The 19,305-nt window shown below is 40.9% G+C and overlaps 1 protein-coding gene and 1 long non-coding RNA gene across 4 annotated transcripts; one reads left to right on the top strand and one right to left on the bottom strand.

The window, feature by feature from the left end:
* ppp1r35 (protein phosphatase 1, regulatory subunit 35) lies at positions 1-13,133 on the bottom strand. Of its 3 annotated transcripts, none has more exons than XM_037091703.1 (6): positions 12,949-13,133; positions 9,264-9,511; positions 7,796-7,916; positions 1,997-2,112; positions 1,816-1,906; positions 1-434 (listed from the first exon to the last, which is right to left on the bottom strand). In XM_037091703.1, the coding sequence occupies exons 2-6, from the start codon at positions 9,504-9,506 to the stop codon at positions 130-132; spliced, it is 876 nt and encodes a 291-aa protein (XP_036947598.1). In that variant the 5' UTR covers positions 9,507-9,511; positions 12,949-13,133; the 3' UTR covers positions 1-129. The 3 variants fall into 3 exon arrangements, with proteins under 3 accessions (XP_036947598.1, XP_036947597.1, XP_036947596.1); XM_037091702.1 differs by having other exon boundaries at positions 7,796-7,919; positions 9,264-9,507; XM_037091701.1 differs by having other exon boundaries at positions 7,796-7,919; positions 12,949-13,132.
* Positions 13,134-13,645: 512 nt separating this feature from the next.
* LOC119015612 lies at positions 13,646-15,563 on the top strand. The gene is made up of 3 exons (XR_005073404.1): positions 13,646-13,786; positions 14,605-14,743; positions 15,430-15,563. It is a non-coding gene; the product is annotated as an uncharacterized LOC119015612 (long non-coding RNA).
* The last annotated feature ends 3,742 nt before the right edge of the window (positions 15,564-19,305 follow it).

Genomic DNA, 19,305 nt, shown 5'->3' with positions numbered 1-19,305 from the left:
GACGTGTTTGAAAAAGTTTATTGGAAAAATGCTGCTCTTTAGAAAAACAACTGATAAGATAACTTCATTAAATGACATCACAAAATCTGACCAAAATACCACCAGCCAATCAGAATCGCCGCGTGGCCTTCATGGTGTGGCCTCATTGCGTCTCTGTCTTCCGTAGAGATCAAAGTTTGAATGGGCATGGTGTATTAATGGGCAGGGGTCTGCATTTACTGGCTCCTCCTCGGGTGGGAGGGGCTTCTGTCTGAGAAGATCAGAGCCCATGAAATGGAAGAGGGAGGGGCCATCTGCTGCCTTGTTTTCATGGCAGCGGGGCGTTGGAGCCAGCAGAAGCTTGTCCTGCAGCACTTGGCTGATCAGTTGATCCACCTGCACATCTACACTGACCAGTGAGTTAAAGAGAAGCTGACAGCGAGACACATTGACCTCTGTAGACACAGACACAGACACAGACAGTGGAGACTGGGAGTTACTCGTTTGGTGTACCTTCAAGTAAAGTGAAACATAATACTGAGTCTCAAGTCCCAAGTCATTTTTTCCTCAGGCAAGTCAAGTCACAGGGTATGTCAAGTAAAGTCCTTAGTTAAAAGGAAGGGAAGAAAATTCCCAGGTCAAGTCCCCCCAGTATGACAATAAATTGAATTGTTATATAATTTAAATAAATGTCATCAAACCATAATAGCTTATTTACTTATTATTGTATTCTTCAATCAAAACAAATACTGCCTTCCTTATTTAAACCCAAAGATAATCAGTGATGGAATGTCTCTCAGTCTATTTACTTCAGTACTGTTAAGTACAGTTATAGAATATTTACACTCCTTGCTACTTTGTACTTCCACTCCACAAAATTGATGTGGCAAATATTATACTTTTTACCCACTACATTAAATAGATATTTTTAAATTAACTTCAGATCAGACAATCACATCATATTACTCTTTCAAATATTGATTCAAATAATCAGAATTTGGTCTGATATGTTGCTAGGCAGATAATCAATTAAACACATACTGATTTACATACATGTCAATGATGTATTTGTAGAGGTTTTTCTGATTAACAGTAACTATGAAGCTGCAGCAATAGACAAGTCATTACATCTCAAGTCCCAAGTCTTCAACTTTCATGTCCAAGTTGAGTCTCGAGTCATTGATTTTTATTAAGTGTCATCAAAACAGTGACCAGAGTCAACCCGAACCCATCTCAGCAACAGACTGTAATTACCAATTACTTAATCATTAATTTGCCTTTCTGTGCCCCTTCGCATGAATTGGAACATAATACTGAGATATTAACAAGTAGTCCCACATTAATTCATGATTGTGACAGTTATGACATTCAGTTTTAAATTCAATTCAGTCAATTATTTTTAGCTAAACTGTGAATCAGAACACCAATGAAATCTAAACTTTGTAGTGAAATTGTGTTGAATCTGTTATTCACTCAGGTATAAAATTGTGGTCATGTAGCATGAGATCACTCAAGTAGCAAATTACTAACTACTTTCTCATGCAGGTATGTATGGGTCTGATAAAAAGAGCTATGTGCAAGGTGCTGCAGGCATCCTCCATTGCTCTCCTTGCTCCTTGCCATCATAAACATGGCAAGTTTTTCCTCACTCAAATCAAGGGTCTAAGGACAGAGGATATTGTTCATTGTACAGATTGTAAAGCCCATTGAGGCAATGTCATTGTGCTTTTGGCATGTAAATTAAATTGATTTGATTTGATAAAGGACATCTATGTCCTTTATGATGGCAAGGAGCAAGGAGACATGTGATGAGGACTCTGTGTGTCTGTGAGTTACCTTCAGTAGCTCTGGTGTTAATCAGGTTTTTAGTCCTTTCCGACCTCTTTAGGATCTCTTGAATGGCCTTCTGGGAGTTAAACTGCGACCCCTGCAGGACAGCATAGAGGTTACCAGATAACCAGCAATAAGCCAGCTGATAATCATCTCTGTGATGATTTTTTTGAAAAACAGTGTAAACCTGCAGTGACTGAAGCTCTGCCTTCATAGCCAGTGTAGTGTTTAGCTCCACCCTCTCCAGACAGTCTGGATCTTGATTGGATGCTGCAGCAGGAAGTTCTACACACTGTCTGGGGGCTACACCAAGCAGAGGACGGGAAGGAAATAAAATGCTTTTATTAATCATTTTATATGTTTCTGGTTCCAAAGAACCTAAAACCCCAGCAAGAGGACATGGTAGTGCTGGGTGGTATGATCAAAAATGTATATCACGGTATTTTTCATAAATTGCATAATCCTGTGTTCACAGCATTTTCTACTGGTTGAGAGAGGAATTACTAGCCACTTTTAGATAGAAAAGGCGGCACATTTGCTGCAAGGTAAAGGCTGCACTATGCCGCCCTGTCTATCTAAACGGGAGGTTTAATATTCCTTCTTTCCCAAAAAGCCGCCACTGGGGTAGGTATAAACATGTGATGTGACGTGGGTGGTGTTGGGTTCTTTATATGGCAGTGAATAAAGACTTGACTGCAGTAGAGCTAACATTAACATCTTTACTTGTTGCTCGTCAAACATACAACAACCTCCTGACATCCCTTGCGGCTCAGGTAACCCCTTGCTTAGAGCGCCCTCTTGTGTCTGACATACACCTGTATATCCAGATTACACCTCAACATGGAGCACGAAGTTTGGCATGAACAGTGACGTACAACATATGCTTCGGAAGAAATGTGGCGATACTTGATAGATTTACTTAATTATAGACACGTGGCCCATATTCTTGCCTCCTCAGTCAAACACACACTGATGTTAAACCCCCGCTATTATTAAAGCTGCCTCAAGCAACAGACCGCTAACAGGAAGCAGGTCAAATTTGTCTTCAAAATAAGAGCTTCAGATTGCACCCCATTGGAACTGGGTTCCTAGTGGGGGGCTTTTAATTTGACAGTAGCGACCGTAGTAGTGAAGAACAAGCTGACAGCTACAGAGACAGAGGAGAAGCTAGCATCTCTCGGATCTCATCGGCTCTCCAGTTGCTCATCTTGACATCCGCAGATGAAGTCATGAACTGCCATGGCTATCCTAGCCATCTTCACCGTAACGTAACACCAGAACACTACTGTTTACCCTCACCATGCCTTGTAGTTGCACCATGCCTGTTTAGTAGCACAACACTGAAAAGGGGCCGGTCTGAAACAGTGTCGCACGGCGCAGCATATTGTTCCGTAACGTTGTGTAATCAAATTCACTGGTATATTAAAAATTCATATCATAACGAAAATATACACCGGTATTCGGTATGAACCAGTATACTGCCCAGCAATAGGACATGCCAAAATCCATGACATGGTTTGGTTTGAGGGACACAGACCACATGTCATGTTTAAGTGTATGTCATAGGCAACTGATTAATAATACAGTTAAATTGAAATAGATGTTTTACGATTTTATTGAAAGCTTCTTTTACAGCCAGCATTGGCAAATAGACAGGAAACACCACAAACATGCAGTGATTCAGAAAATAGCAGGAGCAGCCTTGCTATGTTATTAACTATATTCTGGCTCAGATATTGACTGTCACTCAGTGTGTATATATGCACATCTTAATCGGATTACAGCCATAGTTCAACTATGCTGCTCAATCAGACAACTGCAATTGTCCGAGTATACATGCCGAAAATCGAATTACTGGACGAAGCATGTCATACCCCGGTGCGATAGGTGGCGCTGTACCCATTTCGACTAGTGGTAACAGAACCACCTCCGGCTGACCTCTTTACCTCACCAGCTGCATCTTTGTACATTTCGCATATGGTGTACATGATCATTACACAAACTTGATGCACAATGGCGCCCTTGCTTGCGGTCATTTCGAGGGAAAGCCACCGCGGCCCTTCTACTTATGGCTCACAGCCTGGAAAAAAGTCCCGAGCCAGCGCAGAATGCAATATCCGATCCGATCTGATGGAGTGTATACATGCCGGTGTAATGCAACTATCAATCGAATAATCCCGGTATGTTAATCCGACTACGAGAAATCTGATCTGGTCCTATTTTAGTCAGACTAAGGTGTATACATGCTTTTTAAAAATCCAATCATAGTCGGACTAACCCAGTAATTCGGTTTTCTTGAGTGTCAGGTAAATGCACTGACTAATGATCCCATGACCAAAACAAAGCAGTCCACACAGTAGTGATACTGTAATTGGATAGCTTAATTTGGTGGATTTAATGTTACCTTACACCTCAACAAGTTAGTTCAAATTAAATAAGACTGATTCTCATCCAAACATTAAGATCGGTCAAATTTGCTGAAAGCCCGAATGGAATCAGTCAGGCCTAGCCACTTACATTTTGTTTCATTCTTACTTGGTCAATTGTAATATATTGTGGCTTCTTTCTTGTGAGAAATGCACTTATTCTAAGTTGCCTTGGACAAAAATGTCGGCTAAATGCCCTAAATATTAATGTAAATGTAATTTTGCAAACGGTATTACAACCCTGGCCACTGTCCCTGATCAGGGTCAAACTTCTGAATTCAACTTGCCCAAGTGGTGTGGATGTGGTTGCAGCAGGGGAGATACTGAATAATTACCACTGTGCATGGCAGTGTCTTTTTAATTCTCATACCAAGATATAAGGCCAAAATAGTAGCAAATGGATCACACAGTGTGTCTGCCTGCTCTAATGTAAGCTGCTACTCTGGCATGCCTGGCTAACAATCATTAGCTTGCTATTCAATTTAATTCTATCAGCAGGCCTTATTGGCATTACATATTATGTGTGTTGCCAAAGCACAGTTTGAATAATGAAAAAACAAGGAAGGAAATTAACAATTAGGAAATGTGTTTGTTAATACTCACATTAGTTATTAGGAAAATAAAGGAAACAAAAATATTCTAACACACATATAAATAAAACATATGTACAAGGAGTAACCTGCACAATCATGGCACTAGCAACACCCACTTCCAGGTGGAAAACTGGCAGTTGATTTACATTGTGGAGATGGATACAAGTATACATATGGCCTATAATAAATCAGCAAACTTATTTATTTCTGCAGTAACATGTAAAGACATACAGTAAAACATGTTGGTCTGACCTTTCTCTGCTTTTTTCATGCACTAGGCTATACTACCCTGCTAGTGTCCTTGATATCTACACAACAGTGACACCTTATGTCACTTTCTCTAGTCTGTGGCCCAACAGGAAAATTAAGTCTTTAATCTATCTGTAGGAGCCATATATTTGATTTAAATTTGTTTGATTATTTCACTTGTGGTGTTACGTCACATGGTTTGAACCAATGAGGACTGTCTGTCTCATGCTTGCAAGAGAGAGAGAGGGGGTGAGTTGGGAGTCTCATTTTCTGTTGCCCGCATGCCTGATTGCATACCTCAAACGGATATCTAACATCTATGTTCATCTTTTGCAAATACCAGATTCTCTTGACTTTGATATTATTAATAAAACCGTCAACCGGGTCAGACGCAGTGTGGATCCCTCTCAGCGGCTTGTGGAAGGAGCAATTAGCCGTTACAGTATCATTAGTCAGTGCTGCTATTAATGAGTTATGAAAGCATCAAACATGCATTTTAGACTATTTAGATGTTTACACTTTGAAATAACATCAGGAAAAAAAGACACTAAATTTGGGTGTAATTAGTGCCCGAGCAGGTCGCAGACCTGTGAGGTCCCTATTGTAACTGAAAGAGAAAGAATTATTCTTCTGCGGTATAACTGCTGTTTTGGAAGGCTTAACATACCGTAAAACTTACCAAATTTGGAATATATGTTACATCTGGCGAAAAATAATTTAATAATTTAATGATAATTTAATATCATTGGGCATGGGCATGACCTGCAGGCTCTGTAGCGCCCCTTATTGTTCTTGCCTGCCTTCCACATGCGCACAGATTAAATTCATTATGCAGATTCATCATGAGGAGACGCACAAAAAAGTCTGGGGTACCGATACCGTCACTCCAACAGGAAGTTGCGTTTGGGTCATCATACTGTAACATTTATTATATAACTTATGTCACAGGCTACTTAGGGAATTTAATTTCTTTTTCTGTGCTTACAATGCTGTCACACAGCCATCATGAACTCCCCTGCATGGGCTTGGAATAAAGATTCATCTACTATTGTAACAAAATACTATTTTTATTGTTAGAGAGGAGTTACTGTATCTAAGTCAGAGTCCTGCACGGGTGAAAAATAATGTACTGTGTCGGACACAGATGCGGATCGGGTCGGATGCCTGGAGAGACGGGTCGGGTTTTACAATTGCCATTTTCAAGGCATCACTTATGAACAGTCATTATTAGTGACACAAATGATAAGCATTTATATTTCATATGAGCTCAGTCATGCATGTTGGTGCCCTCCCAGAACTCCCATTCCCCGCGCTGGCTTACTTTCATTTTTAAAAATTGCGTCCGTCCAATTTTCCTTCAGGCGTCGGTATGAATTTATAGCGGGTCGGCTCAGGTACGGAATGTAATTTGTGCTACTGTCGGAAAATGGGTTGGATGCGATTTTAAGCATGGCGGGTTTGGGCAGGTGCAGGTTCGCAAAATAAGACCCGTGCAGAACTCTGATCTAAATGACCATTTTAATCCTCTAGTTAATTATCAAGCTAAAAATCCAACATGCTAGTTAACGTCAAGGACTGTGGTGGAAGACGACGGTAAAATATTTCCTTTCTCTAATACTGGATTTATTTATGTCAACAGTTTTACATGAAATCTGATTTTTTTTGTAAACAAATTAGATGTTTCTGATACTCTTCAACTCACCATAACAGTCATAGATGACATTTTTGTCATTTTGTAACTTTTTGGCACTTAACATTTTGTAATGGCTGCTTCAGAGCGACACACAGACCCACCATCTGTCACCGTGTGTGTGTGTTTGTGTGTGTCACTAATACAGCCCTGAATTAGCATTACTGAAGTCATTAAAAGTAATGAAAACAAAAGAGACGGCTGAAACGTCAGTATGCGCTGAAAAGGCAGAAATATTGATCAATGTATGGGAAACACTGAATTTTTAAGGCGTGGCGGCTTTTATTTTGCCGTGGCGGTGCGCCACAGTCAATTACATGTAGCGGAATCCCTGTCCCTGTAACCATACAATGTCCAATCTACACCAAATCTCTCAGGAATGTAGAGGGAATCTTCATGAATATATCTCTGCATCAAAACTGTGTCATATCCATAGCGCCACCCACTGGACACAGGAAGTCAGACAAACATCATCTGATTGACATGACGTTTACTGCTTGTTTCCTCCCCAGCATCACATGAAAGTAACAGGTGAGCACGCAACCTGACGGCACTGCAGCCTGACTGAACTGCTGGCTGTGGTGATGCCATCCATTTCAATCCTTTGCCAAGAAGCATCAAGTCCTCATAACTTCACCATACAATGTCCTATCTGGGCCAAATCTCTCAGGAATGTAGAGGGAGGCGCCCTGCATATATCTGTGCATCAAAACTGTGTCATATCCATAGCGCCACCCATTGGACACAGGAAGTCAGAAAAACATCGTCCGATTGATATGACGTTAACTGCTTGTTTTCTCCCCATCGTGACATGCAAGTAACAGGTGAGCACGTAGCCTGACGCAGCCCAACGTGCGCGGACGGCGAGAGCCCGTTCATCGCTGCTTGCAGTTTTAATTCATATTTGTTACACAAGAAGCCTTTAGCTTTGCTGCTTAAATGTAGCATCTCACTAATGGCATTATTGCGAAATCACACTGAACACAGACATTAAATTTACTCTGTGTAAAGTGTCAGACTCTGGTTACCATGGTGACATCCTCTGCTCCTCCTCTGAGTTCTGATTGGTTGCTGAGGCAGGGTGTCTTTATTCAGAGTGACGCCAGGCTCTGGTCGTACCATGACGACCAACGGCTCTTCAAAACACACCTGCTGGAGATTGACATAGAACAATGTAAACAAGCCTGCACAAACATGCATAAATATACACATGCACACACACACACTCGGGCAATGGGAAAAGTAGAGGCCAATTTTTGATGCCATTTCCATTCACTGTGATTCTAACACTGCTCGATGCAGCTGTCTGCCAGACACTCATATTGTGTCTTTATCTAATTCGTTTTCCAGATTTATGTACTTTTCTTGATTTCTGGACTGGTCAACTAAAGTAGAAAGCTAAGTTATTTCTCAAGCAGAACTATTTTGTGCATCCTTTTTGGCTGTTTTAGCACTTTTACCCTGAAGGATGGCCGTCCTCGCAAAATTGAATTGTTAGTGAGAAGTGTAAAAAAGGCAGCCATCTGGGCATATTTACAATTTTATTAACTCACTGTGTAGCAAACTGGACAATACAGATGGTCTGTAAAATCTGCCGAATAATAATTAAATACTAAAACAAGTCCAATTGCCCACGATATAGCACCTAGAACAATTAAATACTTGATCCTACAACATGATAGCTGTTTTCAAACTAAACTAAGGTCTGCAACCACAGAGAAGTGAGGAAGCACTCTCAACTTTATTCTGATGTGTAATACGTGCAGCATAGTAATGTATATGATGTGTATGATTCAGGAGCTACCCTTGTATTAGAGCTGCTATGTGAAAACAATATCATTGTAGATTACAGCACAAGTGTAATCTACTGTAGGATTGATGTTCGTTTTAAATGATGCACTATGTTGTTTTGGAGAAGACATTTTAATCAGATTAGAATGACCTTTAAGTTTCTTCTTCTTCCTCCTCCTCCTCAGTAGTGGCTTCTTGTAGCAATTCGAACCATGACAGCCTAATTCACACAGTCTCCTCTGAACAGTTGATGATGAGATGTGTCTGCTACTTGAACTCTGTGAAGCAATCATGTGGGCTCAATCTGAGGTGCAGTTGATTTTTCGTCTCCGAGTCTGGTAACTGTAATGATTTTTTTTGGCCGAGAGGGTCTTGCCAAAACATGGATTAGAACAGTTTACTACCTAATTCCATATGTGTTCTTTCTTAGTTTTGATGTCTTGATCTACAATGTAGAAAATAATGAAAATAAAGAAAAAACATGACTGAGAGGGTGTGTCCAAACTTTTGACTGGTACTGTATAACTGCATGATAAAATATCAATTTATCTTAATATTCGTTATATCGCCAAGCCCTAACTTTTCATCAATATAGACATTGAGTCCCGTTGCACAAAAATTCACAGTGTTTTGCACCATTTTGAGAAACATGTTATTCAACTATTTTCAGATTGAATGTGAGCCAATACTTGATGCTGTAATTACCTCTTTGTTCCCCCTTCTTCTCGTTTGTCCTCTGGAACAGGACTTCTGTCCGGAGTGGTTCTTTTGCTGCCTCCTGTTCAGTTGACAAGGCTCCACGTTCACTTTGCTGGGGCTGAGTGTGACGGACAGATTGAGTTCAGGACAGCAAATCAGTGAGGAGGAAGAGAAGGAGAGGGGGAGGGGGGCAGGAGGAGGAGGAGAGGGAGAGGGAGGAGGAGAGAGGAGTGAAGAGGAACTCTTCATCCTGGCTGGAAAAAAGAGTGAGACAATGAAGAATACTGCTTTAACAGACATCTGATACTCACAGCTTAATGTAGAATTAATACAAGACAAAACAAGACATTATATTGCACCAGACAGCAACACAAAAGAATTATAATACTGAGGTTGAGAAAATTATGTAAATACATTAATGAAATTAAATCAAACAAACCAAAATTGGAGTAGAAAAATGGAAAACAAAAACAGGAAATACAAATTAAATATACACAAAAAAGATTTGGCTCAAACCTCAAATAAAACACTTGAAAATGAGATATTTAACTGCTATGTCAATTGTGATGGGTCCTGTTATTTTCCAGCTGTCTAAGATGTAGCACTGCGGTCAAGCCAGCTGTGGTTCGCGTTTGCTTGGTCAAATCAGCCGCCGCTTTTTTCCAGTGCACAAATGTACCACCATTTACAGTAATTAGGGGTGGAACGGTTCATCAAAAAAATCTGTCCCGTTCGGTACGCTTGTCACTTCTTTTTCTCATTTACTAACGAGACGAAGCGTCAAACTATGACACTCCAGAGCAGCAGGTGGCAGCACTGAGCTGATGCCAACCACCAGTAATCAAGAAGAAGAGCTCGCAGGCCAAAGACATAATATACGTAGACGCCTCATAGCGTGCTGGAACGTAATCCCGCGTCGCCGCCATCTTGGTTGGGTCTCCTCACTGTAGGCTAGCTACAGAGTCAATCGGAATCAACGGAGAGCGAGCTACTATGCCCATATTTTGTGCAGTTTATGGTTGCAATAACTGCCGCAGTATTGTTACCAGATCGTGGGGGATTACCTTTCACAATGTATCATGTGTCAATGTATCGTACCGTTGGTAACCGTGTGAAAATCCGGTAAAAATTCAGGAGGTTATGATTATTGTAGTTGGGGATACACCTTCCTCAGTAGAAATAAATGCAGGGGGGTCGCATTGGAGACCCATCCAAGATGGCGGCCGCACTGATACGTTAGCTCCAATAGGCAGCGTCAGTCTATGAGGCGTCTACGTATATTATGTCTATGTCGCAGGCTAGCTTGCGAGCTTCGATGCTGGAAACACAGCTGACTCGTCATAGCACTAGCTCGCAAGCAGCGATGCCAGAAATGCCTGCGACTCGAGTAAGAGGAGGACAGCGCTACGTTAGCAGACGAGCATGTATTTTCCACAAGATTCAGAGTACAAAAGGTTGGAGCACCTGTAACAGTAACCCTAACCACAAATACAACACAACACTTACACATTCACAAATTCTTAATTACAGGTGCACAAAATCCTATTTCACAAGTCACAGATTAAAAAACTGACATGCTCACATTTTTGCAGTGTATTTGGTGCAAAACATATTTGTGTACCTGTATCAGCCATGTGAAGTTGTGGAAAAAACTCTGAATATGTGCAAATCTGAATGTGAACTTGTGCAGTGTTCAATGATTGTTAAATCACTTTTCATGAAAATATTTGTGTTCTTTTAAAACACAAATCAATAAGCACAACTGCTCAAATCTTCCCCACTAGTCTCAGATTGTTTCCTTCAACTACAAATCACGAATCGTGCCCTCCACTGAGATATGTGGTGCAAAACTATCTGTGCATTCAGTCTGCTAGTGCATTGCCCGTAGGAAGCATGTATTCCTATGGAAAAGTGGGAGGTTAAAGGGATATTCTGGTGTAAATTTATTTATCATTGGTCTAACACACCGTGACACCAAGTAGGACCCCCCCTCGAGAGATAACGTTTGTGGACCACTAGCTTAAGTAGTTTTAGCATCCTCAGAAACGACCGCACAACAACAATACACTGCAAAAAATGGGTACAAGTATAAATCGCCATCAAAAAGCCACAAATAATGCTCAGAACAGCACCAAACGTCAGCAACATTAGAAACAGGGTCCCAGCACATATTTCGAGGCATCAAACATTTGATATCGTTGCCGGCTTTGTCGGAAAAGATAATTTTGTTTATCTATCAAATGAGGTTGTGTTTGAAGGTGAGATGACAGGAATATAATTCGCTGTTTTTGACGACTTTTGATTATACCATTATATTTCACCTTAAAAACTATTTACCTTGCCTTGTTTGGTGCCATTATTTTCAGCACAACCTCACATGTGTGACTGTACAGTTATTTTTTTCATTTTGACATACTAACACTATGGACCTAAAATCACAAAATAACATAAAATCAGAGAAGGAAAAAGATTTATTTTTTGCAGTGAAAACCACAAATATGTTTAATGAACCAATTGCATTAGTTATAATGCAAATATCAATTGTTGTTTGCCAAATTTGTGCATAAGTTTTGGAAATTTACAAAGTTATATGTAACTGTTTACATTTAAATGCAGGCAATTCCTCAGTCTCCACAGCTCATTCCTGCCTGTTCCGCATTCAGCAGTCTCCTCCTTGTTTTGACTCACAACACAAAAAAACAACTACACTACACACTAAACACTATATAACATACTAAAAATGTCACAAATCTCTCAACTCTCACCATCTCTGTCACCCTCACACAACTTTCCCTGTTCCCCAGCAAACCCTGCTTGCGGAAACTTTCGTGACAAAAGTCCGTTTTTACCATTTCTTCCTGTACCAGAGTCCGGTTTTGGACCTGACGGTGCATCTGTCGACTCGGGAGGTGGGCTGTGGGGGTGGGCTAGCAGCTAGTTACATATGAACATCCACAGATTCCGATTCCACTTTGTTGTCCTCGCGTATCCAGATCTCCTCAGACCGGAACAGACTCGGTCTGGACTCGTTTAGTCTCATTAATCCACAACAGTCAGTTTAGATGACCGAACGGGACCGAACCGCCGGCAAAATCCCGGTCCAGCTCGCACTGCTGCAGGTATGAATCCGCTTGTTTCTTAAGGTATGTCGTGGAAGTTAGCTCTGCAGTGATTGGCTCTGGTGCGCACATGGCTATGGTGGCTATGGTTAACAATGCAAGCGGAATTCATAAAGCATTTATGAGAGAATTTATTAACGGTATCATTGTAGTCCAAACAAATGCGACGTTGCACACCCTTGAACCACGCAGGGGCGGCTGATTAGGTCAATCAAACGCGAACCACGGCTGGCTTGACCGCAGTGATGTACCGGTTATAGCTATAGTGGTTAATAGATGGTTGTAATTAAATCTGTAAACTGAAAAAACTATTTACTAGTTAGCTATCTTAGCTACTGACACTGTTTCAGTTACGTTGGTAGATGAAGCTCGCTAACGTTAGCTCTTGAAAACAGACCACTAACTTAATAAAGTAATCTAAAGTTATATTCAGTCATTTATATATATAATATACGCGTATGTATACATATATACACATGAATGGTTAACACTGTCACTGTTTCAGTTCAGTCTCTAGTGAATATCGTTACTGAACCCCGACACTTGACTGTGTGAATGTCTCTGTGTCTCACCTGCTTCAGTCCTCAGGTCCTCTCCTGAAGGACAACCCGCACAATGTCTCTCTCTTTAGATGATGTCTTGATCAAATCCTTTGCTTCAAATGGCATTCAAATTTCCTTCCTTTCTTTCTTCTTCTTCTTCTTCTTCTTCTTCTTCTTCTTCTTCTTCTTCTTCTTCTTCTTCTTCTTCTTCTTCTTCTTCTTCTTCTTCTTCTTCTTCTTCTTCTTCTTCTTCTTCTTCTTCTTCTTCTAATAGAATTCCAGCAGGCTTTACGCAAAGGAGCGTAATGCTGCCCTCCACAGTCAAGACTTAACAGTTATTTTAAATTTTCACATACAGATCAGTAGAATAAAGGAACTTTACAACTGCTTTTCCAATGATATCGATATTCTGTTCTATTCCAAAAATGGACTTATGAGAAAAATGATAGACCTACATCTGAAAGTTCTTTGAACAACTGCTGCCTTTCACTTTTATATTTGTTGCAGACAAACATAATATGATGCACAGTTTCTAAGTTTCCACATTCACACAGCCCATATGGATGCTTCCCTACTACTTATAGACACCTTGCCAGACCACAGTGACCTAATCTTATCCTGGTTAGAATTACATTGTCTCTCCACCCAGCTTTCCTTTTCCATATCTTTCTTTTAATAGAGGGCTATAAAGTGAAGAAATGCCTGCCCTTCTTCTCCACAGTCCACTCTTCCTGCCACTGATGTTCCAGTTTCTCTTTACATCTGCTATTACATCAACTTTTCTCCAGGAAGACAACAGTTTCCTTTGACCAAGCTAGCTTTGCCAAGGAATCAGAGATTTTGTTTCCCTCCACTCCTGAATGCCAAGGTACCCACAGAAAACATACATTGTATCCCGATCTTTCAATTCTAAATAAGCAAGATAAAATTTCCCAGATCAGATCAGGATTGGCCCTTGATGTCCCCTCCTTCAGAGCCACCAAAGCAGCAGCTGAGTCAGAACAGATATTACTTTTTGGGGGTGTGTTTTCCTCAACCCAATCGTGTGCCAATAAAATTGCCAGCAACTCTACAGAGAAAATTGACAAGTGATCTGACATACGGACACTCTGTCTTGTTCTACTGCTGTCCACATATACTACAAGCCCAGTCTTCCCAGACTCTGGGTCCTTAGAGCCATCTGTAAAAGAGTGTAGATACACCTCAGGGTCAGGAAGAAGCCAAAAGGGTATCAGAGACCAATTAGTCCCACTCATCATATCTTTGTCCAGTCCTATTTTTATTGCCAGCTGTTTAATGAGATATAAGAAGTTTGATTTCCTTTCTTTACCTACGAATTCCCAAGAGTCTTCCAAAAGACATTTTCCTGCAGAGCTATTTTTTTGATCACTAAGTTTATTCCAGTAGTGGAGCCCCAGATTATATCTCCTGATTCTTAGAGGAAATTCTCCCATTTCAACCAGTAGTGCAGGAATAGGGGTGGACCTAAAGGCTCCACAGCAGACTCTTAAGGCTTTGGCTTGGACTAGTGACCGACCGGTCATCAGCCGCCGATATATCAGGGCCCGATAGAATGGCCCAATTTCTATCGGGGTTCTATCGTATCGGTAAAATGTTGCGCCGATAGAAAAAAAAAGCGTGACAATGACAAAAGCATGTGCCCATGTACTGATTTATTTTGTCCAGTGGGGTGCTTTGAGCTCAGCCAGAGACTTTGGCCCAGCTCACATTTCAGTGAAGTCCCTCTCCCACTCTACACCACAAAACTTCCCAGTTGAGTCAGCCGATCAATCAGCGGACTTTTCCCCCTTTTCTGCAAGCCACGGTAAGTTAGTTCATGAAATAAGTAACTGTAAACATGAAAACATCATGGAACAACAATTATAGGCCACATTTCATTACCCCTTTCAAAAGTGTCCCTGGCCAAGATCTCCCATGTAATTAATAACTTGCATATCAGCTATCGGTGATTGCACCCCCTCTAATATCGGCTATTGTTATTGGGCCAAAAAATCCTTATCGGTCGGACACTAGCTTGGACCCAATTCAATTTGAAAAGAACTGATTTAGCCGCTGCTCCAAATATCTCACACCCGTAGTCTAAGACAGATCTTATCATGGCTTTATAGATCATAAATAAGGTGTCCCTTTCAGCCCCCCAGTCACTTCCAACCACGCTACAGAGAATGTTGATCACTTTTTCACAGTTATAAACTAATTAATCTATATGACATTTCCATGTGAGTCTTTCAACCATCCATACCCCAAGGAATTTAAAAACCTTAACTCTTTCTAGTGGGCATTCATATGAAGAGATAATTTAACCAGGAATATTCCTCTTATATCCAAATATCATTGACTTCTCGGAAAATATCGTTGATCATTATATTGAAAAGTACAGGACTGAATCTTGGGGAGTACCATTTTTGATGTAAACAGTTTCTGACACATCTCCTCCAACTCTGACCTGAATGGTTCCATCAAGTTATTATAATGCTGTTCGGCCCGTAGGCGAAACAACAGTGAGAGACCTACCCCCGGCCCGAAGGCGCAGGGAAATGACCCTCTCATTCACCAGGGAAAACTCCAACACATGGCAGCTGAGCTGAGGAGCTATAAGCAAGCCAACACCAGCTCGCTGCCTCTCACCGCGGGCAACTCCAGAGTGGAAGAGAGTCCAGCCTCTCTCAAGAAGTTGGGTTCCAGAGCCCAGGCTGTGCGTGGAGGTGAGCCCGACTATCTCTAGCTGGTACCGCTCAACCTCCCGCACCAGCTCAGGCTCTTTCCCCCCAGTGAGGTGACATTCCATGTCCCCATGGCCAGAGTCGCCGTCCGGGGATTGGGTCGTCGGGGCCCTGGCCACGACCGCCACCGAAATCACATAGCACCGGCCCCTTCTAAACCCTCCTGCGGGTGGTGAACCTACTGGAGAGTGGGCCCACGTCATCTTTTTCAATATCCATGTTTCCATTTTATTGGTAATTGACCCTCTTTCCAACCATAATTAAAAAGAGTGAGGATTTCTTCCAGAGCAATATCATCTAACTGTTTGAGCATTTTGTAGCTGATCTTATCTTGGTGTGGAGTGATATTTGCCCCGGCCTGTAATGCATCTTTTAGCTCTTTGAGAGAGAATACATTGTAGGAATTACTTTCCTCAGTAAAATAATACAGTTTCCATCCTTCTGACTTCAAGGTTTCCTCCCTCATCTTAATATTCTCAACTCCAAGAGAAGTAGAATTATGCACCTCCTGGAAAAATTTAACGCACATGCTTGCTTTTTCTTTATTTTTAACAGCCTCAATACTACCATCATTCAGGGCTGGCATTGCAGATCTTGTCACTTTTCCTGACATTTTGTGAATTCTGGACCAGACCCGTCTGAAAGGAGTATCTGGTCCTAGAGTGCCACAGAAGGACCTCCAACTCTTCTTTTTAGCATCTACTCAAGATCTTAAATGCTTGGTTTCTGATTTTTACTGCCTTATCACAGTCTACAAGGGATCATCTTTAAAGCCACATTCAAATTCATTTTACTTAACAAATCATTAAACTCATCAGTAGATCCAACGCCATTAATTACTCCCAAACCATCTCCTATACCAATCTGAAATTCATCCCATTTAGCTCTTGCAAAATCAAATCTTTTAACTTGGTTCTCAGGATTCATATATAATGACCTCCCAAACTGGCTTATGATAGGAAAGTGATAGCTGCCCATTGAATCTTTAACCAGGACGTTCCATTCCCCGACTTTGGCTAAAGCTGAAGAGGCAAATGTTAAATCAAGGTAAGACATTTTAGAGAGTTAGTTTCAAATCGAGTTGGTCTGGTATCATTCATAATTACTAAATTATCATTATCTAAAAAATCCTATTTTTCGTAACATAATGTCTGTCTCACTTAAAAGCGGGGCAACTTGTCTCTAAGTTGTGAGAAAGATTGAAATGTGTGTCCATCCAGGAGTTGATTTATTATTGTCAGACCATTCTCGGCCCACCTTTTGTAGGTCCTGACTGACATGGATGGTAAAAATTTCCCGACTATAGGCATGGCCCGTGACAGAGCGACAACTCCTTTTAGTTGCTTTTGGACTAGATTCAAGACTTTCAATGTGTGTATGACCCAGATATTATTGATTTTAAGTTTTTTCTGAGATTGCTGACTAAGAAATGGAAGACCAGACAGGGGTACCCCTGATATGGAGTTTAGTTCGATAGAGACCCATCCGGTCTCTAGGTCCCCGACAACCCATGCCACCACCGCTCGCAGCTGCGCTGCCCAGTAATAGAATTTTAGATTAGGCAGGTTTAAGCCTCCTTTCTCTTTTGCTGACATCAATATTTTCAACCATATTCTTGGTCTTTGATTTTGCCAAATACATTTTGATATTAATTTTTCTAATAACTTAAATATGGATTGTGGTACTAAGATAGGGAGGGACTTTAACAAGAATAGTAGTCTTGGAAGAACATTCATTCTCACGGGCGCTATTCTGCCAAAGAGTGACAGGGGAGCACATCCTATCTGTTCAAATCCTTTTTAATTTCCTTGATCAGCTTGTCGTAATTAGAGGAGAATAGCTATGCAGTTTTAGATGTAATGAAAACACCAAGATATCTGAATCCCTTATTGGATCTTCTAAAAGACACCAGGTCATCTAACTGGGAGGGCCAGTCCCCAACAATCATCATGGCTTCAGATTTCCTTTCACTCTCTTTAATGCTGCTGCATAGGCAATTTTATGTTGATCCCTGACCTCCTGAACTTGCTTTGCTTTTACAAAGTGACCACGTTCTAAAAAGGAAGCCAAGTGGCTTCCACCACAGTTACAACATTTAGGAGTTCACATTTCTCTATGTCATGATCCCCTCCTCACTTAGCACACCGCCTGTTTGCCCTGCAAGAAGCTGCTACATGTCCATATCTCTGACATTTAAAGCAACGTAAGGGCGGTCTTTGGTATTCTTTTGACTAGGAAAGACAGACACCCTCTGAACACTCGAGCTGTGAGAATATTTCCTTCAAAAGTAAGCAACACAGGGGTATTTTTGTTTCCATCTTCCCTGGCTTTTAACCATTTCACATCAGTTACATTACCTCCTTTTATATTTTCCTTAATTTCTCTCTCCAACATTTCAGCATACACACCGTAGATGACACCTTTGGTTTCATTTTTTTCCACTTCCACTCTTTTCCCTCCTATTTTGCAAATTTTCTTTGCTTTTAACAAGTTATACCCAACACTCCATTAGTAAGAATCTGAGCATCAGTCCCCTCACCAAAACATTTCAATGACTTAGCCACCTTAAGCAGGTTCATTGATCGAAATCCTCCTGCCAACTGTTCTTTTAATTTGAATAGGCCTAGACACAGCCCTAGACATTTTACTCTTCTTCTTCTTCTTCTGATTCTTCCTCTTCTTTTTCCTCAACGTTTTACGGTAGTTGGCATCCAAGCTGTTGCACTACTGCCCCCCTGAGCATTTATTCCTCCTCATACATGCATTTGGTTTGAAGACTACCTGTGCTGTGCGTAGGGCCCCACGATCCATGGGGGTCAGATACGCTGACAGGCAGTTGGATGCAGGTGGAGAGATGGCCTCCAAATGGCGAAATGAATCGGGAACAAGCAAAAGACAGAAAAAGTCAAAACAAGAGGGGGCTTGTGCTTTACTTGAAGGTAGGTATGTTGTTGAAATAAAAAAGAAAAACTTTGTGGCCTAAACCTCCCAGCTGCTAGCCTGCTAATCATGAGACAGAAGATAGGATGTGGATTGGAAATTACATTTCCAGCGGACATGATTATGATTTATTGAATGTCTTGTTAACTGCATGTACATTCACCGCTGAAAAGGAGTGGTTAATTGACCAGTTGGTGGTCATATGTTGGCTCAGATTTATAGCATATGCTATCAATAGAAGTTTTGGGCTATTTTTATGGAGGTAAAATGTCGCAATCTCTTTGTAAATGTAATTCAACAGTCATATAATATTAGATAAAATAAAATAAAGATAATCCTTTATTTGACCCACAGTGGAGAAATCTAAAGTGTTGCAGCAGCAAACAGCAGTGTAGGAATATAGAACCTAAGTACAACATGTAAAAATAAGTATATAAAAATAATTATAGAAATATCATCAAGTCATACTGAATATTCTTATTCGTTTTAGTTGTAGTTGCATTAATTGCATTTTAATCTTTGTTCTAAGAACAGGAAAATTATCTGAAGCACACAGAGCTCTGTCAGAAACAGGAAGTGAGCCCGGTGTACTTCACATGATGTCACAGTGTACTTTAAGGTGGGATGACACTGGGCCGGACATTATAATGATTATAAGCTGTAAGAGAAAAAAAAGTTGTTAATTCTTGTTTTTCTTTTTTTC

The sequence above is a fragment of the Acanthopagrus latus genome, chromosome 24 (assembly GCF_904848185.1).
Source record: "Acanthopagrus latus isolate v.2019 chromosome 24, fAcaLat1.1, whole genome shotgun sequence".
Classification (NCBI taxonomy): domain Eukaryota; kingdom Metazoa; phylum Chordata; class Actinopteri; order Spariformes; family Sparidae; genus Acanthopagrus; species Acanthopagrus latus.
The sequence above is the reverse complement of the archived record's forward strand: the minus strand, read 5'-3'. Positions and strand labels throughout refer to the sequence as shown.

Excerpts from the sequence above, each read along its gene's own strand:
- ppp1r35 (XM_037091702.1), bottom strand. The coding sequence starts at position 9,506 with ATGAAGAGTTCCTCTTCACTCCTCTCTCCTCCTCCCTCTCCCTCTCCT. Across the intron at positions 2,113-7,795 it reads GAGCAGAGGATGTCACCATG|CCCCCAGACAGTGTGTAGAA; the intron begins GTAACCAGAGTC and ends TGCTTGGTGTAG. Across the intron at positions 1,907-1,996 it reads CAGAGCTTCAGTCACTGCAG|GGGTCGCAGTTTAACTCCCA; the intron begins GTTTACACTGTT and ends GCTGTCCTGCAG.